Source organism: Tachyglossus aculeatus, chromosome 13 (assembly GCF_015852505.1).
Source record: "Tachyglossus aculeatus isolate mTacAcu1 chromosome 13, mTacAcu1.pri, whole genome shotgun sequence".
NCBI lineage: Eukaryota > Metazoa > Chordata > Mammalia > Monotremata > Tachyglossidae > Tachyglossus > Tachyglossus aculeatus.
Window position 1 is genome coordinate 19,154,355 of NC_052078.1, and position 18,320 is coordinate 19,172,674.

The 18,320-nt window shown below is 42.2% G+C and overlaps 1 protein-coding gene across 2 annotated transcripts in view; it reads right to left on the minus strand.

Moving 5' to 3' along the window:
* MYO3A (myosin IIIA) overlaps nt 1-18,320 on the minus strand; it is a 124,390-nt gene that overhangs the window by 71,652 nt on the left and 34,418 nt on the right. The window contains exons 6-10 of one of the 2 annotated variants that reach the window (XM_038755711.1): nt 13,993-14,069; nt 11,702-11,847; nt 7,109-7,174; nt 5,828-5,983; nt 1,514-1,590 (exon numbers count right to left, since the gene is read on the minus strand). In XM_038755711.1, the coding sequence (XP_038611639.1) occupies nt 1,533-1,590; nt 5,828-5,983; nt 7,109-7,174; nt 11,702-11,847; nt 13,993-14,069 (503 nt within the window). In that variant the 3' untranslated portion in view covers nt 1,514-1,532. Of the gene's footprint in view, nt 1-1,513; nt 1,591-5,827; nt 5,984-7,108; nt 7,175-11,701; nt 11,848-13,992; nt 14,070-18,320 lie in introns of those variants that run through there. The other variant, XM_038755712.1, reaches the window with a different exon arrangement.

An 18,320-nucleotide genomic window follows, 5' to 3' on the forward strand; every position in this document is an offset into this window, starting at 1 on the left:
TGTGTGAGGCAATGGTCCCAGTAGCTCGACAGTACTGGACGTCCCTGTGAGAGTAGGATACCCAAAGGGCACCTGAATGGAGCCCTGAAATGGGGCATAAGCAAGCAGAAAGGCAGAGACATTTTAGAGATAAAGGGAAGCTCAGTCTCAGACACGGGTAGAGCAGTAGACTGTGTGTGAGGGGAAAAATAAAAGCTGTCACACCAGCCTGGCATAGATCAAATAGGAGAGCCCACTGTTGGGTAGGGACTGTCTCTATGTGATGCCAATTTGTACTTCCCAAGCGCTTAGTACAGTGCTCTGCACATAGTAAGCGCTCAATAAATACGACTGATTGATTGATTGATTGAGAGAAGTTGCTCTCCTTGAATGGAGGCTTTGCAAATAGCAATAGGCAACCCAAAGGCATCAGTAAGGAAAAGCATGACACCCTTTGCATTAATGTCAGTGGTTTCACCTTCTAAAGTGAACGAGAGCTCTCTTTTCCTATTTATTGATGTCTTAGGAATATGTTTGGCAGCTGAGGTCTACAGCAGGAGAGAGGTAGGGAAAATCCTGGGTCGTCTGGATACCATTCAGGCATTTGCTCAGTGAGGATAAGGTAAAGGTGGGTACTGGAGAGGTCTAAATTGTAGCAGATGCTAAACTGATGTAAGTATGAAGGTGTAAAAGACTTGACATGACAAATGCAAATTACATTCCAAGAAGATTTCAAAGTAAACTGACAATGTCAAGTCACATTTTTATTTCTGGTGCAGAGGATGGATTTCACTGAACAGCTGCATCTTGGAAATGTCAATGGATTTATTTTATCCTGCTTATAAAATGAACAATTGGACTGTTAAAAAAAAAAGGTGTTGGCTTTGGAGCAATTTGAAATTTTCTAAATTTGCCATTTTTAAGAGATGTTTCATTTATATAGGACATATGAAAAGAAAATCATAAACCTCCTAAAATTCTACTTTGTCCTCCTCTTGAAAACAGAGGAGGTTACCACTAAACCAGATTAGAGTTTTCATTTATTATATATTCCAGGAGACAGCTTGCAGAATGCAAAATATTTTCTTGCTTTGCTGTCGAAGGCCACGAACACCCTCAGGGGCAGTTGCATCACTTCGTTTTCTTTCTATTTCAGACCACAAACTCTGAGGAAAAAAATAACTCTGCTGTCAAATTTTCATGCTTATGGGGCAGTTGCACTATTAAAACCGAAATGGCTACACTTACTTTCAATTTAGAAAAAATGTTCTTGCAATCCTTGTGAACAGGGATCATAACTACCAACTCTATTATTTCACACTACTCCATGTGTTTAGTAAAGTGCTCTGTACACAGCAACAACTTAATAAATGCCATTGACAGGTTGATGGTAAAAATGAAATCCCCTATTTAACTATACAAGCAATTAGACTCTGACGGGATTTCAAAATCAAATGGAGAGAGGGTTTATTTTTCTTTTGTCTCTTTAGAATGCAATCATCGAGGGGGCCTACCTTTCAGATTTCTGGGACTCCTCTCCAGTATGGGTGACATCAAGGAAGGATGAGGGAGAATGGAAAAATCATGCAATGGTGTGGATGCAGATGGGATCTGTTGATGATGATGGAATTTGTTAACCGCTCACTAATGTGCCAAGCACTGTACTAATCAGGTTGAACACAGTCTATGTCCCACAAGGGGCTCATTGTACAAATGGGGTAACAAGAACAGAGAAAGTAAATTGACTTGCCCAAGGTCACTCAAGTGGCAGAGCCGGATTAGAACTCAGGTCCACTGACTCTCAGGAACAGGATCCTTTCACAAGGCCAAGCTGCTTCTTTAACTCTGTCTTCTAACTCTCTTGTCCTCTCCCAAGCACTTAGTACAGCATGCTGCAGTGTAGGCACTCAATACATACTACTGACTGCACTAGAGTAAGCGCTTAAGATAGGACAACAGATGCCTGAACATCATTTTCTGCCCACAGGAGTTCCCACTTGAACGGGGGAGAGAGACGTAGATATTTACTAACAGGGAAATTCACTTTGGCGATGAGGTCGTGACATGGCGCGAGTCCAGAATCCCACCTGTCACCTCTCACTATCAAGATTATTATTGTTAATGCTTAATGCTGACGGTCTGTCCGTGCTTCAGCCCTCATTATTTCTGATCCTGTCTTGCTCTGGAGGTGGCACTGAGGAAACCGTTCTAGAAGCCAGGAACGTCACTGATACATGTCATGTGTAACAGGTGCAAATTTGGCACATAGTAAGCGCTTAACCAATACCATAATTATTATATAAAGTTGAGGCTCTGTTGTGTCCACATTGTGACTCTCAATCTCCCAAAACTCATGCTAATCTTCTTGGCTCAGGGTTCTATTTGGGCTTGTTGGGTGTCACTGAACAGTAGTATACTACTAGGGGCCAGGATTCTGCTCTATGCTTGCCTGTGAAAGAATCTGATTGTGTGTAGGGTCTCCCAGCTGCAAGACGGTACATAACCTTCAGCTTTTTCAGGCTTCTCATTAGAACACAGCCACCTGGGCCAGGCATTTCCGATCTAACCACCAAGATCAATACTGGGTGATCTGAGTTGGCGCCTAGTTGCTTTAAACTGCAATTCTGGGCAATTTGACACCATATGCCTTTATCCTTTGAGAAAAGCCATATTTCAATGGATCTAGAAACACCTACTATATGCCTAATTCTAACATGAGTCACCCTGAGCGGGAAATGGTCCTCCTTGGTGCAGTCCTGCCGAGAGTCAAAACTAGGTGGGAAGCATAGTGGTCAAGTGGAAAAGACCCGGGCCCGGGGATCAGAGGACCCAAGTTCTAAAGACGGCTCTGCCACTTGTCTGCTGTGTGGCCTTGGGCAAGTCACTTCTCTGTGCCTCACTTACCTCATCTGTAAAATGGAGATTGAATCCTCCTCCTTCCAATTTAGACTGTGACGCCCTTGTGGAACAGGCATTAGGTCTAACCTGATCATCCTTTATCTCTCCCAGGGTTTAGTACAGTGCGAGGCACAAAGTACTTTACCAATACCATTAAAAAAACAGCCAGAATTCAGACAGCTGGGTGGGAATATGAAACACTTGCAGGGCCGCGTTTCAGAAGCCAGGGGTGTGATGTTTTAGATTCCTCCCCAAAGATGAGGCCCTTTCTGCTTTGAAACAGCCAACAGATTTTAACACGAGCTCGTCCTCCCTGCCGTGACAAAATCAGTCATGCAAGGATTTCTTTCACAAAAGCCATTTTACTGTAAGCTAACCATTCAGAAAGCCTCTCGCAAGCACTCCCTATTACAGCAAAGATCTATCTGGAGGGCTTGAAACACGGCACCCTTCAGGGTGTACGGTTGCTGGTTGGGTGGCGGTCAATTAGTTCGACCTGCCGTACACTGGACTGCCTCCCGGGGTGAACTGGAGGAGGCAGCACGGACAAAGAATTCTGATTTTTCAGTTCTGACAACGAAATCTGATGCAGAGATACCGTCAGATGTGGTTCAGCCACATTGAGAATTGTTTCTTTTTGACTAAGAGAAAGAGAGAGCGAAGTGATATTTACTTAATACCGTTGTTGCGTGTGTTGCTCAGGGCTTTAGATAAGTGGAATTCAACAGCTACAACCTTCCTTTCTTTTCTATTCATTCGGCGTGGCATGGGCTGAAATCAAAATTATGTCTGAGACCAGCTAAGAATGAATCCAGAACTCTATGTCAAGGCACTCTGTTTCTCTTGGGTAAATGGAATATATTTTGTGCTGTTTCTCACTAGATGTTCACCTTCAGAAACATACATAAATACACGCCAATCCATTGGATGAAAGCACATTCTTAAGGGCAGCCTGAACGACAACAAAAAAATGGAACCAAATGAAAATGTGCAGATGAAGCTGGGAGAAAAAAAAAAATCAATCGTACTTATTGAGCACTTACTGTCTGTAGAGCACTGTACTAAGCGCTTGGGAGGCTACAATACAACAGAGTTAGTAGACATGTTCCTTGCCCAAAATGAGCTTATAGTCTAGAGGGGTACATTTATTTATTATTTAAGGGAACACATTCAATTACATAATTCCCCCATCCCTACCATACTTACGTAAATGTTCTTATACTCTATTTCCACCTATCCCCAAACTATTTTAACACTCATCTTCCCCGTAGACAGGAAACTCCTTATGGGAAGGGATCGTGTCTACTTTTACAGTATCGCACTCTTCCAATACAGTACCTAGTTGGCGTCAATGAATATTACTGAAAGAACAAATGCATCAGACATAGGTAACATTCTGCAAGGCTCAAAAATTGTTTTTCAAACATGCTTTTTTTTCACTGCCCTTTTGATGTACTCCAGAACGGCTGTAAACAACAATGATTTGCACGCAATCCCGTTTTACTTCACAAGGTTCAGTGAGGGTTAGAAAACTAGAAGCCCTCAATTTCCGTCGACAACACATCCCCATTCTTGACAAACAGGCATCAACACGTTGGATTTTTGCCAAGACAGAAATTCTGGGCCCGGCCTGAGCCTATGAAGATGGGAGTGGACCTGAATCTGGTCTGACACTTGATGTTCGTGGCCCGGGGTAGGTTGGTAATCACATAATATCTAGGGAGGAGCGGGGAAAGTGGGAGAGTGAGAGAGCAAGGGAAAAGGGACATTTCTCACACACGTGACTCAACTATCCACAACTGCCCCAAATCACTGCCCCAATGGTCAAACACAAAATTATGTCCACGTACTACGAAGTCACACACATGTACAGTTACACCCCAGGCCCGGCGCACGGTCCTTTCTGGACTGGCTTGCTAAATTAATCAATGGTATTGATTGAGTGCTTACTGTGCGGAGAGCACTGTACTAAGTGCTTAAAGAGAAGCAGCGTGGCCTACTGAAAAGAGCACTGACCTGGGCATAAGAGGACCTGTGTTCTAATTCCAGGTCTGCCACTTGGCTGCTGTGCGACCTTGGGTAACTCATTTAATTCCTCTCTTGCCACAGTTACCTCATCTGTAAAATGGGAATTATAACTGTGAACCCTATGTGGTAGCTTAGTATAGTGCCTGGCACATAATAAGTGCTTAACAAATACCACCACCAAAAAAAAATAGAATTTAGGACCAAAGTCACCCATACAATACATTACTGAAAACACAGGGGAAATGGTGGCATATACTGTTAATAAAGATTTCAGTTTGTGGCTTAGCTAGTGGGAAATGATGCCAGCAAGTGATACTGTCAGAAAAGTATTTAAGGTTTTATATTATTTTTTCTAATCTATTATCTCTTACCTTGAAGCATAGCAGAAAATGCAATAAGACACATCAATACTAATCATCTACTGAATTTCACAGCAAAACCATTACTCAGAGGAAGTTGCTTGAAAAATGCACAGTTCAGCTAAAAAGCCCTCTCAGTCACTTTACATAAAGTAGTAGGAAATCACCATTTAGGGATTCCAAATTAGTGCACACACCACCAAGTGAAAAATAAGAAGCCTTGTTCAGATACACCAAAAAGCAGGGCCAGCGGCAGCTGATAAGTGAGGTAAGCAATCACCTCATGGAGCCCACATGGTAGGGAGTAGTCACTCCCTAGTAGTCATCCCTACACAGTCTTGATAGCCATCTTCAACTACTCACTCTCCAACGGCTCCTCCCCTCCGCTTTCAAACAGGACCACATATTTCCTTTCCTAAAAAAGCCCACTGGGCCGTGGGAGATCTGAAATCAGTCCTTATCAAATGTGCTTACCCCTAGATCTTGTTTCGACACACAATCTTTTAAGTTTCAAGAGCACCTGAAAAAAAAAGTCTATGGGGGTCAGGAATAGAGATGTTTACCTGGACTTCTCTGAGACTCCCATCTGTTGGTGAACATCAATGAACTCCATGAGTTGTTTCTGTAATGATGTTTCCTTGCCCTCGACTTGACTAATGAATTCATGCTGCAAGAGATCAGACACTGTGGGACGCTTCTCATAGTCTTTAGTCAAGCACCTGCACTGGCAGAAAAGAACATGAAATCAGTTTCAGAATTACATATAGCTATCATGCACACTGACTGGAAAACACCCTCTCAAACAGTACTGCAGTCTCATCACGGGTCACCCAAAAGGGTCCCAAAGTATATGCAACAGTCCTTCACTATGTGCAGACAGTGAATTCTCTCCTTCCTTGTGTGACTGCTGTTCACAAATAGTCAGTATTATATAGCATGGCACATTTCCTAGTCCACTGGATGAACATTGGGAGTCAGAGGACCTGGGTTCTAATCCCAGCTCCGCCACCCGCCTACGGGGTCATCTTGGGCAAGTCACTGCACTTCTTTTGGCATGTTTCCTCATCTGGGAAATGGTGATTCAATACTCGTTCTCCCTCCTACTTAGACTGTGAGCACCATGTGAGACAGAGTCTGTGTCTGAGCTATCTATCTCAGTGTTGAGAACGGTGCTTGGTGCATAGTAAGCATTTATCAAATACCATAATTGTTATTTTACTATTATTATTAGTTGAGCTGTACAGATACTAAGTGATCTACTGAACTATTCAGCTTTCGACAAGAGGGTGAGCCCACAACTGGTCTCATAACACTGGTCCACTGGGACCTATTAGGTGGGAGAGAAGCTGGACTCCGCGTCTCTTACCCCCAACTCCCACAATCCCCATTTCACAGATGAGGTAACTGAGGCACAGAGAAGTGACTTGCCCAAGATCAAATAGCAGAGAAGTGGCAGAGCTAAGATTAGAATCCAGGCCCCTCTGATGCCTAGACCCATATTCTATCCACTAAGCCATGCTGCTTCTTAATGTGAAATTAAGATAGAAGTAGTGGGTGTATAATGCAATCTGTGGGGCAAGAAAATTAATAATTTGGATATGATATAACCAATAAACCAGATGACAAATCCAATATTGAATAATGAGGAACTTTCTATGAGGTTAAGCAACTAGCTTATATTAGAAAAGGAAAGAAATCCCATTTTTTTTTTACTTAAAAACACTTTAGGGATGAAGACAGAGAGGTTTAGTAGATATACAGTATTATGCCAGGCAGGACACCAGATAGTCATAAAAAGGAAACATTTGATTTAAAACCAGGGAAAAGCCTCTACTGTTACTCACTTGTTAATAAAGTCATTGAATTCAGCAGACCACAGGTCTGGTTGTTGGAGAGTTGGAGGAGGGCTTCTGCAAAGATCAAGATAAAAGTTATACCACAGGTTCTGGACAACAGGTGCTAACAGAGAGAGGGAACAAGTTACGGAGAATGATGTCTTTCAGAAGCTGGGGTCTTTCAGAATGTCCCCAGGGAAATTGAGGCACAACATAAGCCTCAATAATTAAGAGGCAGAGGCCACGCGGTTCAGCACTGCGATGCAGGACTGGTGCCCTTTAGAGGAGAGAGGTGGAATCATTGGAATAAACACTGCACACCATTCACTACCCTGGGCAATACTGCAAGGGCTATTTTCTCTCAGCAACAATTGGGATAGAGGCAAAGGTGGTGGGGAGGGGAGAGGTGTGACACAGCTGCTGGGATTCCATGGTGCACCTCCTGTGTTCAGTGGGCTTGAGGTAGTTACCCTGAAGCTTCAGCCAAACAGCTGCCTAATAGGTGCCTCACCCACTGGACTCCAGAATTCACTGGTTCCACCCAACTGCCACGATGGCTCCTCCTTCCCCGACCCACATCTCTGAAGAGAAGACCCACCCTTTGAGCAGGATGAGTGGAAGCCTGTCTTGTCAACCCTGGGAACACAGGTAAGGTGGGGAGAGTTAAGATCTATCATACTCAATCACTTCCCGGATTTCCTATAAACTTCCCTGACTAGATTAAAAGCTTCTTGAGGACAGAGACAAGACATCTGGCTTTACAGTATACTCCCAAGTACTCAGTGCAGTGCTCTCCTACACACAGATGCTCAGTAAATATCACTGAGTGATTGAAAATAGAGGACTGCCTGTGGGGGAAGGAGAGAGACCTCAGACTCTTTCTGATCCCAGTCTGGCAACCTTTTCAGCTCTAAAAGCATGAGGTCTTCACAGTGACAATCTCTCCTGCCCGTCTCCAGCCATCAAAAGAAAACACTATAATAATAATGATGGCATTTATTAAGCGCTTACTATGTGCAAAGCACTGTTCTAAGCGCTGGGGAGGTTACAAGGTGATCAGGTTGTCCCACGGGGGGCTCACAGTCTTAGTCCCCATTTTACAGATGAGGCAACTGAGGCACAGAGAAGTTACTTGCCCAAAGTCACACAGCTGACAATTGGCGCAGCCGGGATTTGAACCCATGACCTCTGACTCCAAAGCCCATGCTCTTTCCACTGAGCCATGCTGCTTCTCTATCTCTATCTATACACTATCCTCATAGATGTAAAGTCCAGTCTTTGCATAACCATAAGAAATATATCCAAGATATTCTAACTATTCTCATACCCAAACTACTCTAGTTTTTTAAGCATGCCTGCAAATACAAAAGAAACTAATTAGCAATTAATTACTATTCATACACAGTGACAGGTTCTTTGTTCCCTTGATAAAATTTAGTGTATGGCCCATTTTCCTCACTTTTAACAGGAGTTCTTTAAAGAATCTTCTTAGAAACTAGAATCATGTAAAAAAATGAAGAAAGTCTAGGCTAATAGTTTCGACTACAGCAGACCACTAGAGAAAGCATTTCCAATGTTCTTGTTAAAACCACAATGTTTACCTCTCTTTGTTTTATGGGAGAAGAGAGGGTATTACAGATAAGGCAGAGTTTGAATCTGGATAGGTGTTAAGTATAACACCAGATTTTATCCATTTGTAAATAATTTTAGGCCAGTTTCCCCCTTAAAGGTAAGATCCTTGTAAGCACGAATGTTCTTGTCTTCTGTTGTACTTTCCCAAGTACTTAGTACCCTGTACTGCACTCAGTAGTTGCTCAATAAGTATTACTGCTTCTAATGTTTGTCTTTATTATTTTGTCGTGCCAGAGTTGGATCTGGTGGAGATGGGGGCAGGGTGGGCTGGAGAATTCATTCATTCATTCATTCAATCGTATTTATTGAGCGCTTACCATGTGCAGACCACTGTACTAAGCGCTTGGGAAGTACAAGTTGGCAACATGGGCAGGGTGGGCTAGAGAATGCATATGAAGGGCCGCAGGCACACAAGGGGGAGGATCTGTTATGCTTATTACGAATTTACTATGAGTCACACAATTCTGGATGCTGCAGTGGATTCAAGTTAATCAGCTTGGGTGCAGTCCCTGTTCCACATAGGGTTCCGAGACTAAGTAGGAGGGAGAGCAGGTATGAATCCCCATTTACAGATGAGGAAACTGAGGTAGAGGGAGGTTGTGACTTGCCCAAGGTCACAGAGTAGGCAAGTGGCAGAGCCAGGATTTGAACTCAGATCTTCCAACTTTCAGGCTTGTGCTCTTCCTACTAAACCATGCCACTTCCGGGAATCGTCATGCTTTTTTAGCCCTGGAAGAGGTGGGAATCCTGTTGTGTTTTTTTCCCCACTGCTTTTGCCATTTTGACTGTCCCTAGGGCCAGTCCTATGGAAAAGGAGGACCACAGTTTATTCTCTGAGCCAGGATTCTAGTCACCTCTCCTCTCCCACTCAAAACCCGTAGCTTTAACAACTTGGCGAGGTGCCATGGAAAGGAGTGGGAGTGATCTGGTCCAGGGCGATTTCTTCAACTGTTTACTTGGGCTCATTGTTTTTTATGTGTCTCCTCTGTTCTGGAAGCCTCCCTCCGATGTGGGAGGACACAGGTTAGCTGATGAACACTTGCAGAGTACATTCAGTTTGACAGTAAGAGGCTAACCACCACATGTACCAGGTATCCACCTGCACATGATGGGCTCACCATCGCAACCTCACAGACCACACAATATTTAAGGAAAGGAATGGGAGATTTATTCTGGAATTAGGAAACATCTCTCCAAAGACAGGGAATAATATTTGCTCCCATTTACGATTTCCTAGAGCATGGCAAGACTATTTAAGAGGTTTGAATTAATCAGTTTTATCTGAAAAAGTGGCTCTATTTTTCCTCTGACAAGAATGCTGAATACTTGGGGAAATCATGTGAAAATTAGGCTGTTCTAAGTCTGTAATCAAGAAACATTGATCAGCCGTTTTGATGAAGTTTCCTCAAGTGCTGGTTTATGTTAATTCAAACAGGTCTTTGTTTTCATTAAGGTCACAGAAATACTTTCTCTTCAGTTCTACATTGCTCTTTAAACATCTTCTAATGAAATTAATGTGCCGTTGGCAGTGGCTCATTAAGAAAATATGCAGCTTCATAACCATGAAAACACAAGCCAAAACTTTCTGTAAAACCCTTGGGATTATCTGGAGGTGACGATGTGGCACACAAGACATAATTGTTGCTAAAATTGGTACTTCTTTTGTGCCTTTCTGAAAATTTAAATGTACAGACACTGAAAACTGGAGGAGAGCCTTAAAGCCAGTAGCTTGAAATGGCGGGAATAAGCTTTTCTTTGGAAGTTTTTTGGGACTGGAGAGGTGTGACGAGTGAAGTTTTAGGAAGATGGCCAGGGAAATAGCTTGGAGAAGAGGGAGAGCTGATAATTGGGAGAATGGTGGAGAAGTTGATATAACCAATAGTCTCATTGGAAGATTGAGAGTGGGAACCACGGTGATGACAGTTTGGGTGAAGAGGGGGTGGTGGATCCAGGAAACGATTGAGAGGAATCACTGCCAGGATTTAGAGAGACAGCAAGCAATCCAAAATGGGACAGGGAGGATGGTGGGCTTGTTGACAGACATTGAAAATTTACAAGAAGGAGTGAAGATGAAAAGCTCGGTATTGGGCATTTGAAGTTTGAGGTCCAAGTGGGACATTAGTATGGAGATATCTTGGAGGCAAGGGGAAATGGGAGACTGTACAGCAGAATCAATCAAGCAATAGTTAGTGGATCAAGAGAGAGAGATAGTGGATCAAGAGAGTGTATGGAAAGGAAATGTTAATTGCAGGTTTATGCCACCACCTTTTGAAGCAGCTGGGTCAGAAATGGGAGCAGGGAGATAAGGCAAGACCTAGGATGCTGTAGCACTTTAACTGAGCATGCTCCAGCCTGTGTGTGGATATCCAAGCATTTAAAGTGACCAAGAACAGCTAAGGTCACTGTAAAATGTGCTTAAGAGATGAACAAAGATAATGTACATTCTGCAGCATGTGAACAATTTTTCTCATATGTTTCAAGACAGAATACAAAAATAGAAACTCTCCCAGCTAAATGATACCATATGGTCAGTCTTGCTAGACAGAATAATCAGGTGATCCTTTATTCACCAGCTTGGGACCAATAACCTTCTTCCTCTGCTAAATTCCCAGGACTCTTTAGGCTTCAGACCTTTCAAGTGCAGCTGTTTAAGAAGTTGGAGTACGGGAAAGACAAACATTGGTTTCTAACCATGTCTGGCTGGAGAAGGTACAAAAGAAACGTAGGTAATGGAGCAGCCTTGATATTACCCTTGTGCTCTCAGTTCAATCTTGTTGATTACCATGAAATGTTGCTACTTAGCCAATCTTGTCAAGTAGACCAAATGATGTTTCAAACCATGTCTCTGTTGAACTTGGCCATCCAGGAACCTGCTTCTGGCCCCTGGACCAATTATTTCAGTTCCTGTAGGGAACGTTTTAGTTGGGACGGGGGTGTGAAAGCTTGGCCCAAAGCCCCTAACCCCTTTACCTCGGTATTTTGAAGAGGGCTCTCATAGGATGCAGATCAGCAAGGGGTGGATCTCCATCTCCGAGCTCGATAGCCGTGATTCCCAGAGACCAAGCATCACACCTGGCATCGTAGTTGGTGTCCAGCTGTTGTTCACAAGCAATCACCTGGAAGACCAAGTCATAGAAACGTGGCCAAGGTTTGGACTTACTTTCCATCCTTTTTCCAGCATGCTCACTTAAACCATTAAAAGAGTGGTGCGGGGAGGATGGAGACCTGTATATATGTATATATGTTTGTACATATATATTACTCTATTTATTTATTTATTTATTTTACTTGTACATATCTATTCTATTTATTTTATTTTGTTAGTATGCTTGGTTTTGTTCTCTGTCTCCCCCTTTTAGACTGTGAGCCCACTGTTGGGTAGGGACTGTCTCTATATGTTGCCAACTTGTACTTCCCAAGTGCTTAGTTCAGTGCTCTGCACACAGAAAGCGCTCAAAAAATACGAATGATTGATTGATTGATTGATTGACCAAAGAGGGCAGCCCTAGCACCACTTTCTAAGCAGGCTTTCATGCTGTTATCAGAGTCCTGGGCTGGGTGGAACATTGGCCTGACCCAGTAATGCTCACATTTTTCTGTTCCAAATAACTGCATCAATGCCCTTGACTGACAGATCCGTGCTTCACAGGCAGAGGTGGCACAAAATGATGAACTCTGAGAGCCCTGATCAAATAGAATGCATTCATTTAAATATGGGATGGGGAGGGGCTGACTGTCTCATCACTTCCTTGCTCCCTCCCTCCTTCCCCCAATCACTGCTTATGATAATGGAACAACTAAGAACTATATGAGGGAATTCTGTAAAAATTCATCCTGAAAACAAGACAAACGACAAGGTCCATCCATTACTGGTTTTGAAGGCAGAGTCAATGGATGCAACCAAGTGGAGCCCTCCAAGATCAACTGAGGAACCTGTAAACCTAATCAAAGGCAGGGAAAGGAAAGGCAAACTCACGTTACAAATGCGGTGAGCCAATACAAAGCCTCACGAGACTCCCAAATTTCCTCTGAGATCTTTAATAATGACAGAGAAGTTAAAGAAGGACTCAGACTTGAATTCTATAAAACCATAGCAGAGAAGGATACTCCTAAGCAACCTTTGGGATAAAATCCTGATTTCTCCTTTGAACAAACTGTGACCATTACTGACAGAAATGCATTCTGGACTGCAAAATGATAAGCCTGGAGATCATAAAACTCTGTCTCCTTATATTCATGTTCTCTTTCACTTCGGAGAGTAACCAAACAGCACAATGGGTTGGATGGAACACAACTGGTTTGAAGCTGTGTGACCTAGTGGAAAGCCCAGGCCTGGGAATCAGAGGACCTGGGTTCTAATTCCAGCTCTGCCACATGTCTGCTGTGTGACCTTAGGTAAGTCACTTAACTTCTCTGTGACTTACCTCATCTGCAGAATGGGTATCATCTCATATGCAGAATGTAGGCCGTGAGCCCCACGTGGGACATGGACTGTGTCCAACCTGATTAGCTTTTATCTTCCCAAGAGCTTAGAAGTGTGCCTGACATATAGTAGATACACAACAAATTCCATTTAAAAAAAAATTAAAAAAAGTTAGCCACCACTCATGGAAGAGGAACTGTAGCAATCAATTTCTTCTCAAAAAATAATTTCTTAAAGGTATTTAATAAGTGCTTACTCTATGCCAAGCACTGTGAGAAATATGGATAAGTAGAAGATCATCAAATCTGACACTGTCCCAGTTCCACATGGGGCTCACGGTCTAAGAAGTAGGGATAGGAGGTATTTTATTGCTACTTTACAGATGAGGAAATTGTGGCACAGGAAGACTAAATGAGATGCAAGAAGTCATACATCAGATCTGGGAGAACTGGGATTAGAACTGGGATTCCCGACTCCCAGTCCACTGCTCTTCCACCTAGGCAACTCTGCCTCTACATTTCTTCAGAAGATAGTGAGAACGACAATCTACACAATCCAGTATAGAGTCAAGTTCCCACCAGGGTGTGGTGACGTTGCATGGAACTGTCTGATATATAATGGATATTTAATTTCCTTGAACAGATAATTTCTAATTCATCCCAAGATATTTACCTCTTGTTTTAAATTTCAAACCAGGATACAAAAATTCAAAAAAATAGAAGTCATTGCTTTATCTTGCTTCTTTTCTTTATTAAGACCTTAAACAATCCAGAGTTAACCTAGCTGCGGAAGTTTCCGAAAAGAGAACTGAGAGGAAGGAAGAAGGAAGATGTCTAACCTCAGGGGCCATCCAAAATGGTGTCCCCACAGACGTATTCCGATGAAGTTGCGTGCTGGTGAGTTGGGCGGACACACCTGAAAGGAAGGCGAGAAAACTCAATTTAGAAGATTATCCACGCTCAGGTATTCTGGTTAGCTTAGGTAATACAACTTTATCCTTCCAGAGGAACTGCTGAACTGTAATTTTATAAAAGAGAATCCTAAATCAAATCTTATGGAATAAACTGGTGTGACGAGTTCATACTGAAATGGCCAGGACTACAGTATGTCTGGTGAATAGATTTTTGAACAGATACACATATCAGGGCTCCCAGTCAGAAATGCAAATATTAAATCAACCTCCTGCTTAATCTTCTTACCCTCAACTCTGCTCTTTAATCTATGTTAATAATATAAATCATCCTTGCTCAAGGCATTGATTGATCACCAACTGTGTGTGGAACACTATGCTACGTGTTTGAGGAATGCATAATGTAGCTCACAAACATTTACTTGAAGATTTAACAAATTAACTAAGATATACTTTAACACTGAATTCTAAGCAGTTTCTAGCAGCATGCCTGGGGAAAGAGTTTCACTAGAGTAGCTCTCCACAAAACATAGCTTTTCCTTTGGAAGGTTCTTCTTATTTGAAAAAAACTCCTTCAAAGCTTTTTCACGTTTGACACTGCATTTACTTATGTTGCATTATATGCATTAAAGGCATGAATGACTGAGCTTGGCTTTTATTTTGTCAGAGGCTGTAAGCATACCTTCCTATGGATAAGCAGGAACCAGTAAATGTTCATTCATTCAATAGTATTTGAGCGCTTACTATATGCATAGCACTGTACATGGAATGAATCAACCCAATCTAAAATTTCCTTCACATAAAATTTTAAGTTAGAAGAATCCAAGATGGTGCTTTAATTTTGACAAAGACAGATTTCATTTGACTTGAAAGTCACCATGTTCTTTAGGCACATTAGGAACAAAAAATTGCCCCTGGCAGGACACTGGCATTTGAGACCAAAGAAATTAATCATATTACAGATGATATTTCTGAAGGCTCTTTCAGGGAATGGGTAAATTGATAAAATTTATGTTTCCCATTTGAGCAAGTTAACTAAGCCTGACTCAGGAGGCCTCCATACTTGTCTGAGGAATCAGACTCTTGGGACTCAAATGATTTTTTAAAAGGCTGCCTGCCTCTCGCCCTTACCTCAGGCATAACTACATAGGAGCCAAACTGGAAAAATGAAGGCCTGGCCTAGTTTTCAAGGCTCCTCTAAGAAAATTTTCTTAATTTCAGCTCTAAAGCAATGTAGGCTTATGTCGTGGGCCTTTGGATATCTGATTCTGCTGTGTGACCTTGGACAAGTCACTTAAATTATCTGTGTCTCCGTTTCCTCACCTGTAAAATATGGAATAACTACCTTTTCTCTTTCTTACTTAGACTTGTGAGCCCCGTGTGGGCAGGGACTGTGTCCAACTTGATTATCTCATATCCCAGTGCATAGCACATAGACTGAAGACTCTAGAAAACATAAATCAATCTACCATGTTAAACTCTCCCTAAGACTCATGCATATGTGATGAATTTTTTTTGACCTCTCTAGTTGTAAATACTTTCATGTTTGTCCCCTACAGCGTATAAGCTTCTTGTGGGCAGGGAATGTGTCACTTTGTTAATTTTTTTCCCCAAGTACCTAGTACTGTGCACTGCAATAAGCATATCCCCCTTTAGACTGTAAACTTGCTGTGGACTGCAAACACATCTACCAACTCTGTTATACTGTACTCTTCCAAGCACTTAGTACAGTGTTCTGCACTTAGTAAGCACTCAATAAATAAGATTGATTATTTGACTGTTTCAGTGAGTGCTGCTACCACTACTCCAAATCAGCAAGGCACTGAAAACAAAGAGCTGAAGCTAAGCTTCTCTGCCTGGATGCAAACTGCAACAGCTATTGTCATCCACATGAAGATGTTCTACATCTTGTGACTCCAGGTCTCCTTTATCCTTTAACTCCAAATTAAAACAATGAATGGCCTTCCTGTTAATGGACGAGGTGGCTTGGCCAGCTCACCCCCGAATATGTTGCCCCATGAGAAGCTGCTCAAACATTTTTGGCATAAATCATCAATTTCCTTGGAACAGCAAGATAATCCAAAGCTTAATGGTAATGATGCTGTGGAAACCAGTTTGTGGCTCACAGCTCAGCTGGAACTCCACGGATGAGCATAGCTGTCACCTCTAGCACACGGGTATTTGTACCCAACCTCATCACATACACATATGTCTACAGCACATATGTAAATCTGTACATTTCATTTTTATGTTCAATCATTTATTCTGATTTATTAGGATTGCATCCTGACAGGATGACTCTATTACCTGATTCTTATTCTTCCTCATGCACCCATTATATACAGTTTTTAAATAATATTTGTTAAACATTTACTTTGTGCCAGGCACTGTATTCAGTGCTGGGGTAGATACAATACAATTGGGTTGGGCAGAGTCCATGTCCCATGTGGGGCTATTTTACAGATGACATAACTGAGGCACAAAGAAGTTAAGTGACTTGCCCAGGTCACACAGCAGACAAATGGCAGAGCTGGGCTTAGAACCCAGGTCCTATGATTCCCAGGCTTATGTTCTTTCTATTAGGTGACGCTGCTTCTCAATATATATGTAAATAATTTTATATGTCTGTTTTCCCCGGTAGAATGTGAGCTGCTTGTGACAGGGAATATATATTTTCCCAAGCATTTAAAAAATGTCCTGCACTTTGCATGTGCTCAGTAAATTTAATTACTACTACTACTACTACTACTACTTCTACTACTTGATGTCAAAGCCAATTTTTTGGCCTCTGCCCTGGGAGAATCAAGCCTATAGCTCCATCAGTCTATTGCTGGCACCATGAGGGCCTCCAGAAGCATGGTTTGATATGTACCCTGTAACATCCTCAATCATTCCCTCCAACAGCTTATCACGGACCTCTTACGCATTAGCTGAACCATGTCCCTCTTAAACCTGCCGATATTTTGGTCTGCACATTTTTCTGTGGGAATTCATTCATTCAATCATATTTATTGAGCGCTTACTGTGTGCAGAGCACTGTACTAAAGTGCTTGGGAAGTATACAAGTAGGCAACATATAGAGACGGTCCCTATCCAACAACGGGCTCACAGTCTAGAAGGGGGAGACAGACAACAAAACAAAACATGTAGACAGGTGTCAAAATCATCAGAACAAATAGACAGAATTATGAATTCCATCTACCAACTCTACTGTATTGTACTCCCAAGCGCTTAGAATAGTTCTCTTCACAAAGTGCTCAATAAATACCACTGATAATAATAATAATAATAATAATAATAATGATGGCATTTGTTAAGCATTTACTATGTGCACAGCACTGTTCTAAGCGCTGGGGGGGATACAAGGTGATAAGGTTCTCCCATGTGGGCTCACAGTCTTAATCCCCATTTTACAGATGAGGTAACTGAGGCTCAGAGGTTCAGAGAAGTTAAGTGACTTTCCCAAAGTCACACAGCTGACAATTGGCGGAGCCGGGATTTGAACCCACGACCTCTGAATCCAAAGCCCGGGCTCTTTCCACTGAGCCTCGCTGCTTCTCCTTATGAAGATATGCTTCCTACTTGCCATGTAAAGAAATGTTTCCTCCTGCCTTTTTTTATTTAATTCTCCACCTTCAAGCATTCACTGGTAATACTCTGTCCTGATGCTATGGGATTTGGTAAACAACTTATCTGGGTCTAACCTATTCACAACCTTCATTGTTAAGCAAACTTATTTACATCCCCTTTTATCCTCTGTGTGTCCAGGTTGAGGAATTATAATCCTTTCATGCTTTTCTCATGAGGAAGCTGCACCATGCCCCAGATGATCTTGGTTGCCCCTCTCTCAATCTTCTACAGCTCAATTATATCCTGAGCTATGTATGAAATAAACACCTAGAGAATTTGTGAACATTTGGGATGGCATTCCTGGCACACTACAAAAAGAATGGGACAGAAGACAAAGGAATGCCTGAAAATAGTGGAGGAAATAAAATTCATATTCAGTAGGAAGATAGCTCAGAAAAGACATGATCCAAATGTGGAAAATTCTGCAATTGGTGATTTCTTTAAAGCTGTTTGTGAAAGGAGTGAGGATCAAAGTCATGAATCAAGGCTAAGAAGCTCCAGGCAGCAAAGCAGATTAGGAAAAACATCTTAACTAGACTGTAATTAAAACATGGAACAAACTCCCAAAGTTAACAGTTACATAAGCACTTGCACAGGAAACACCCCAGGGAGAGAAATCACAGTGG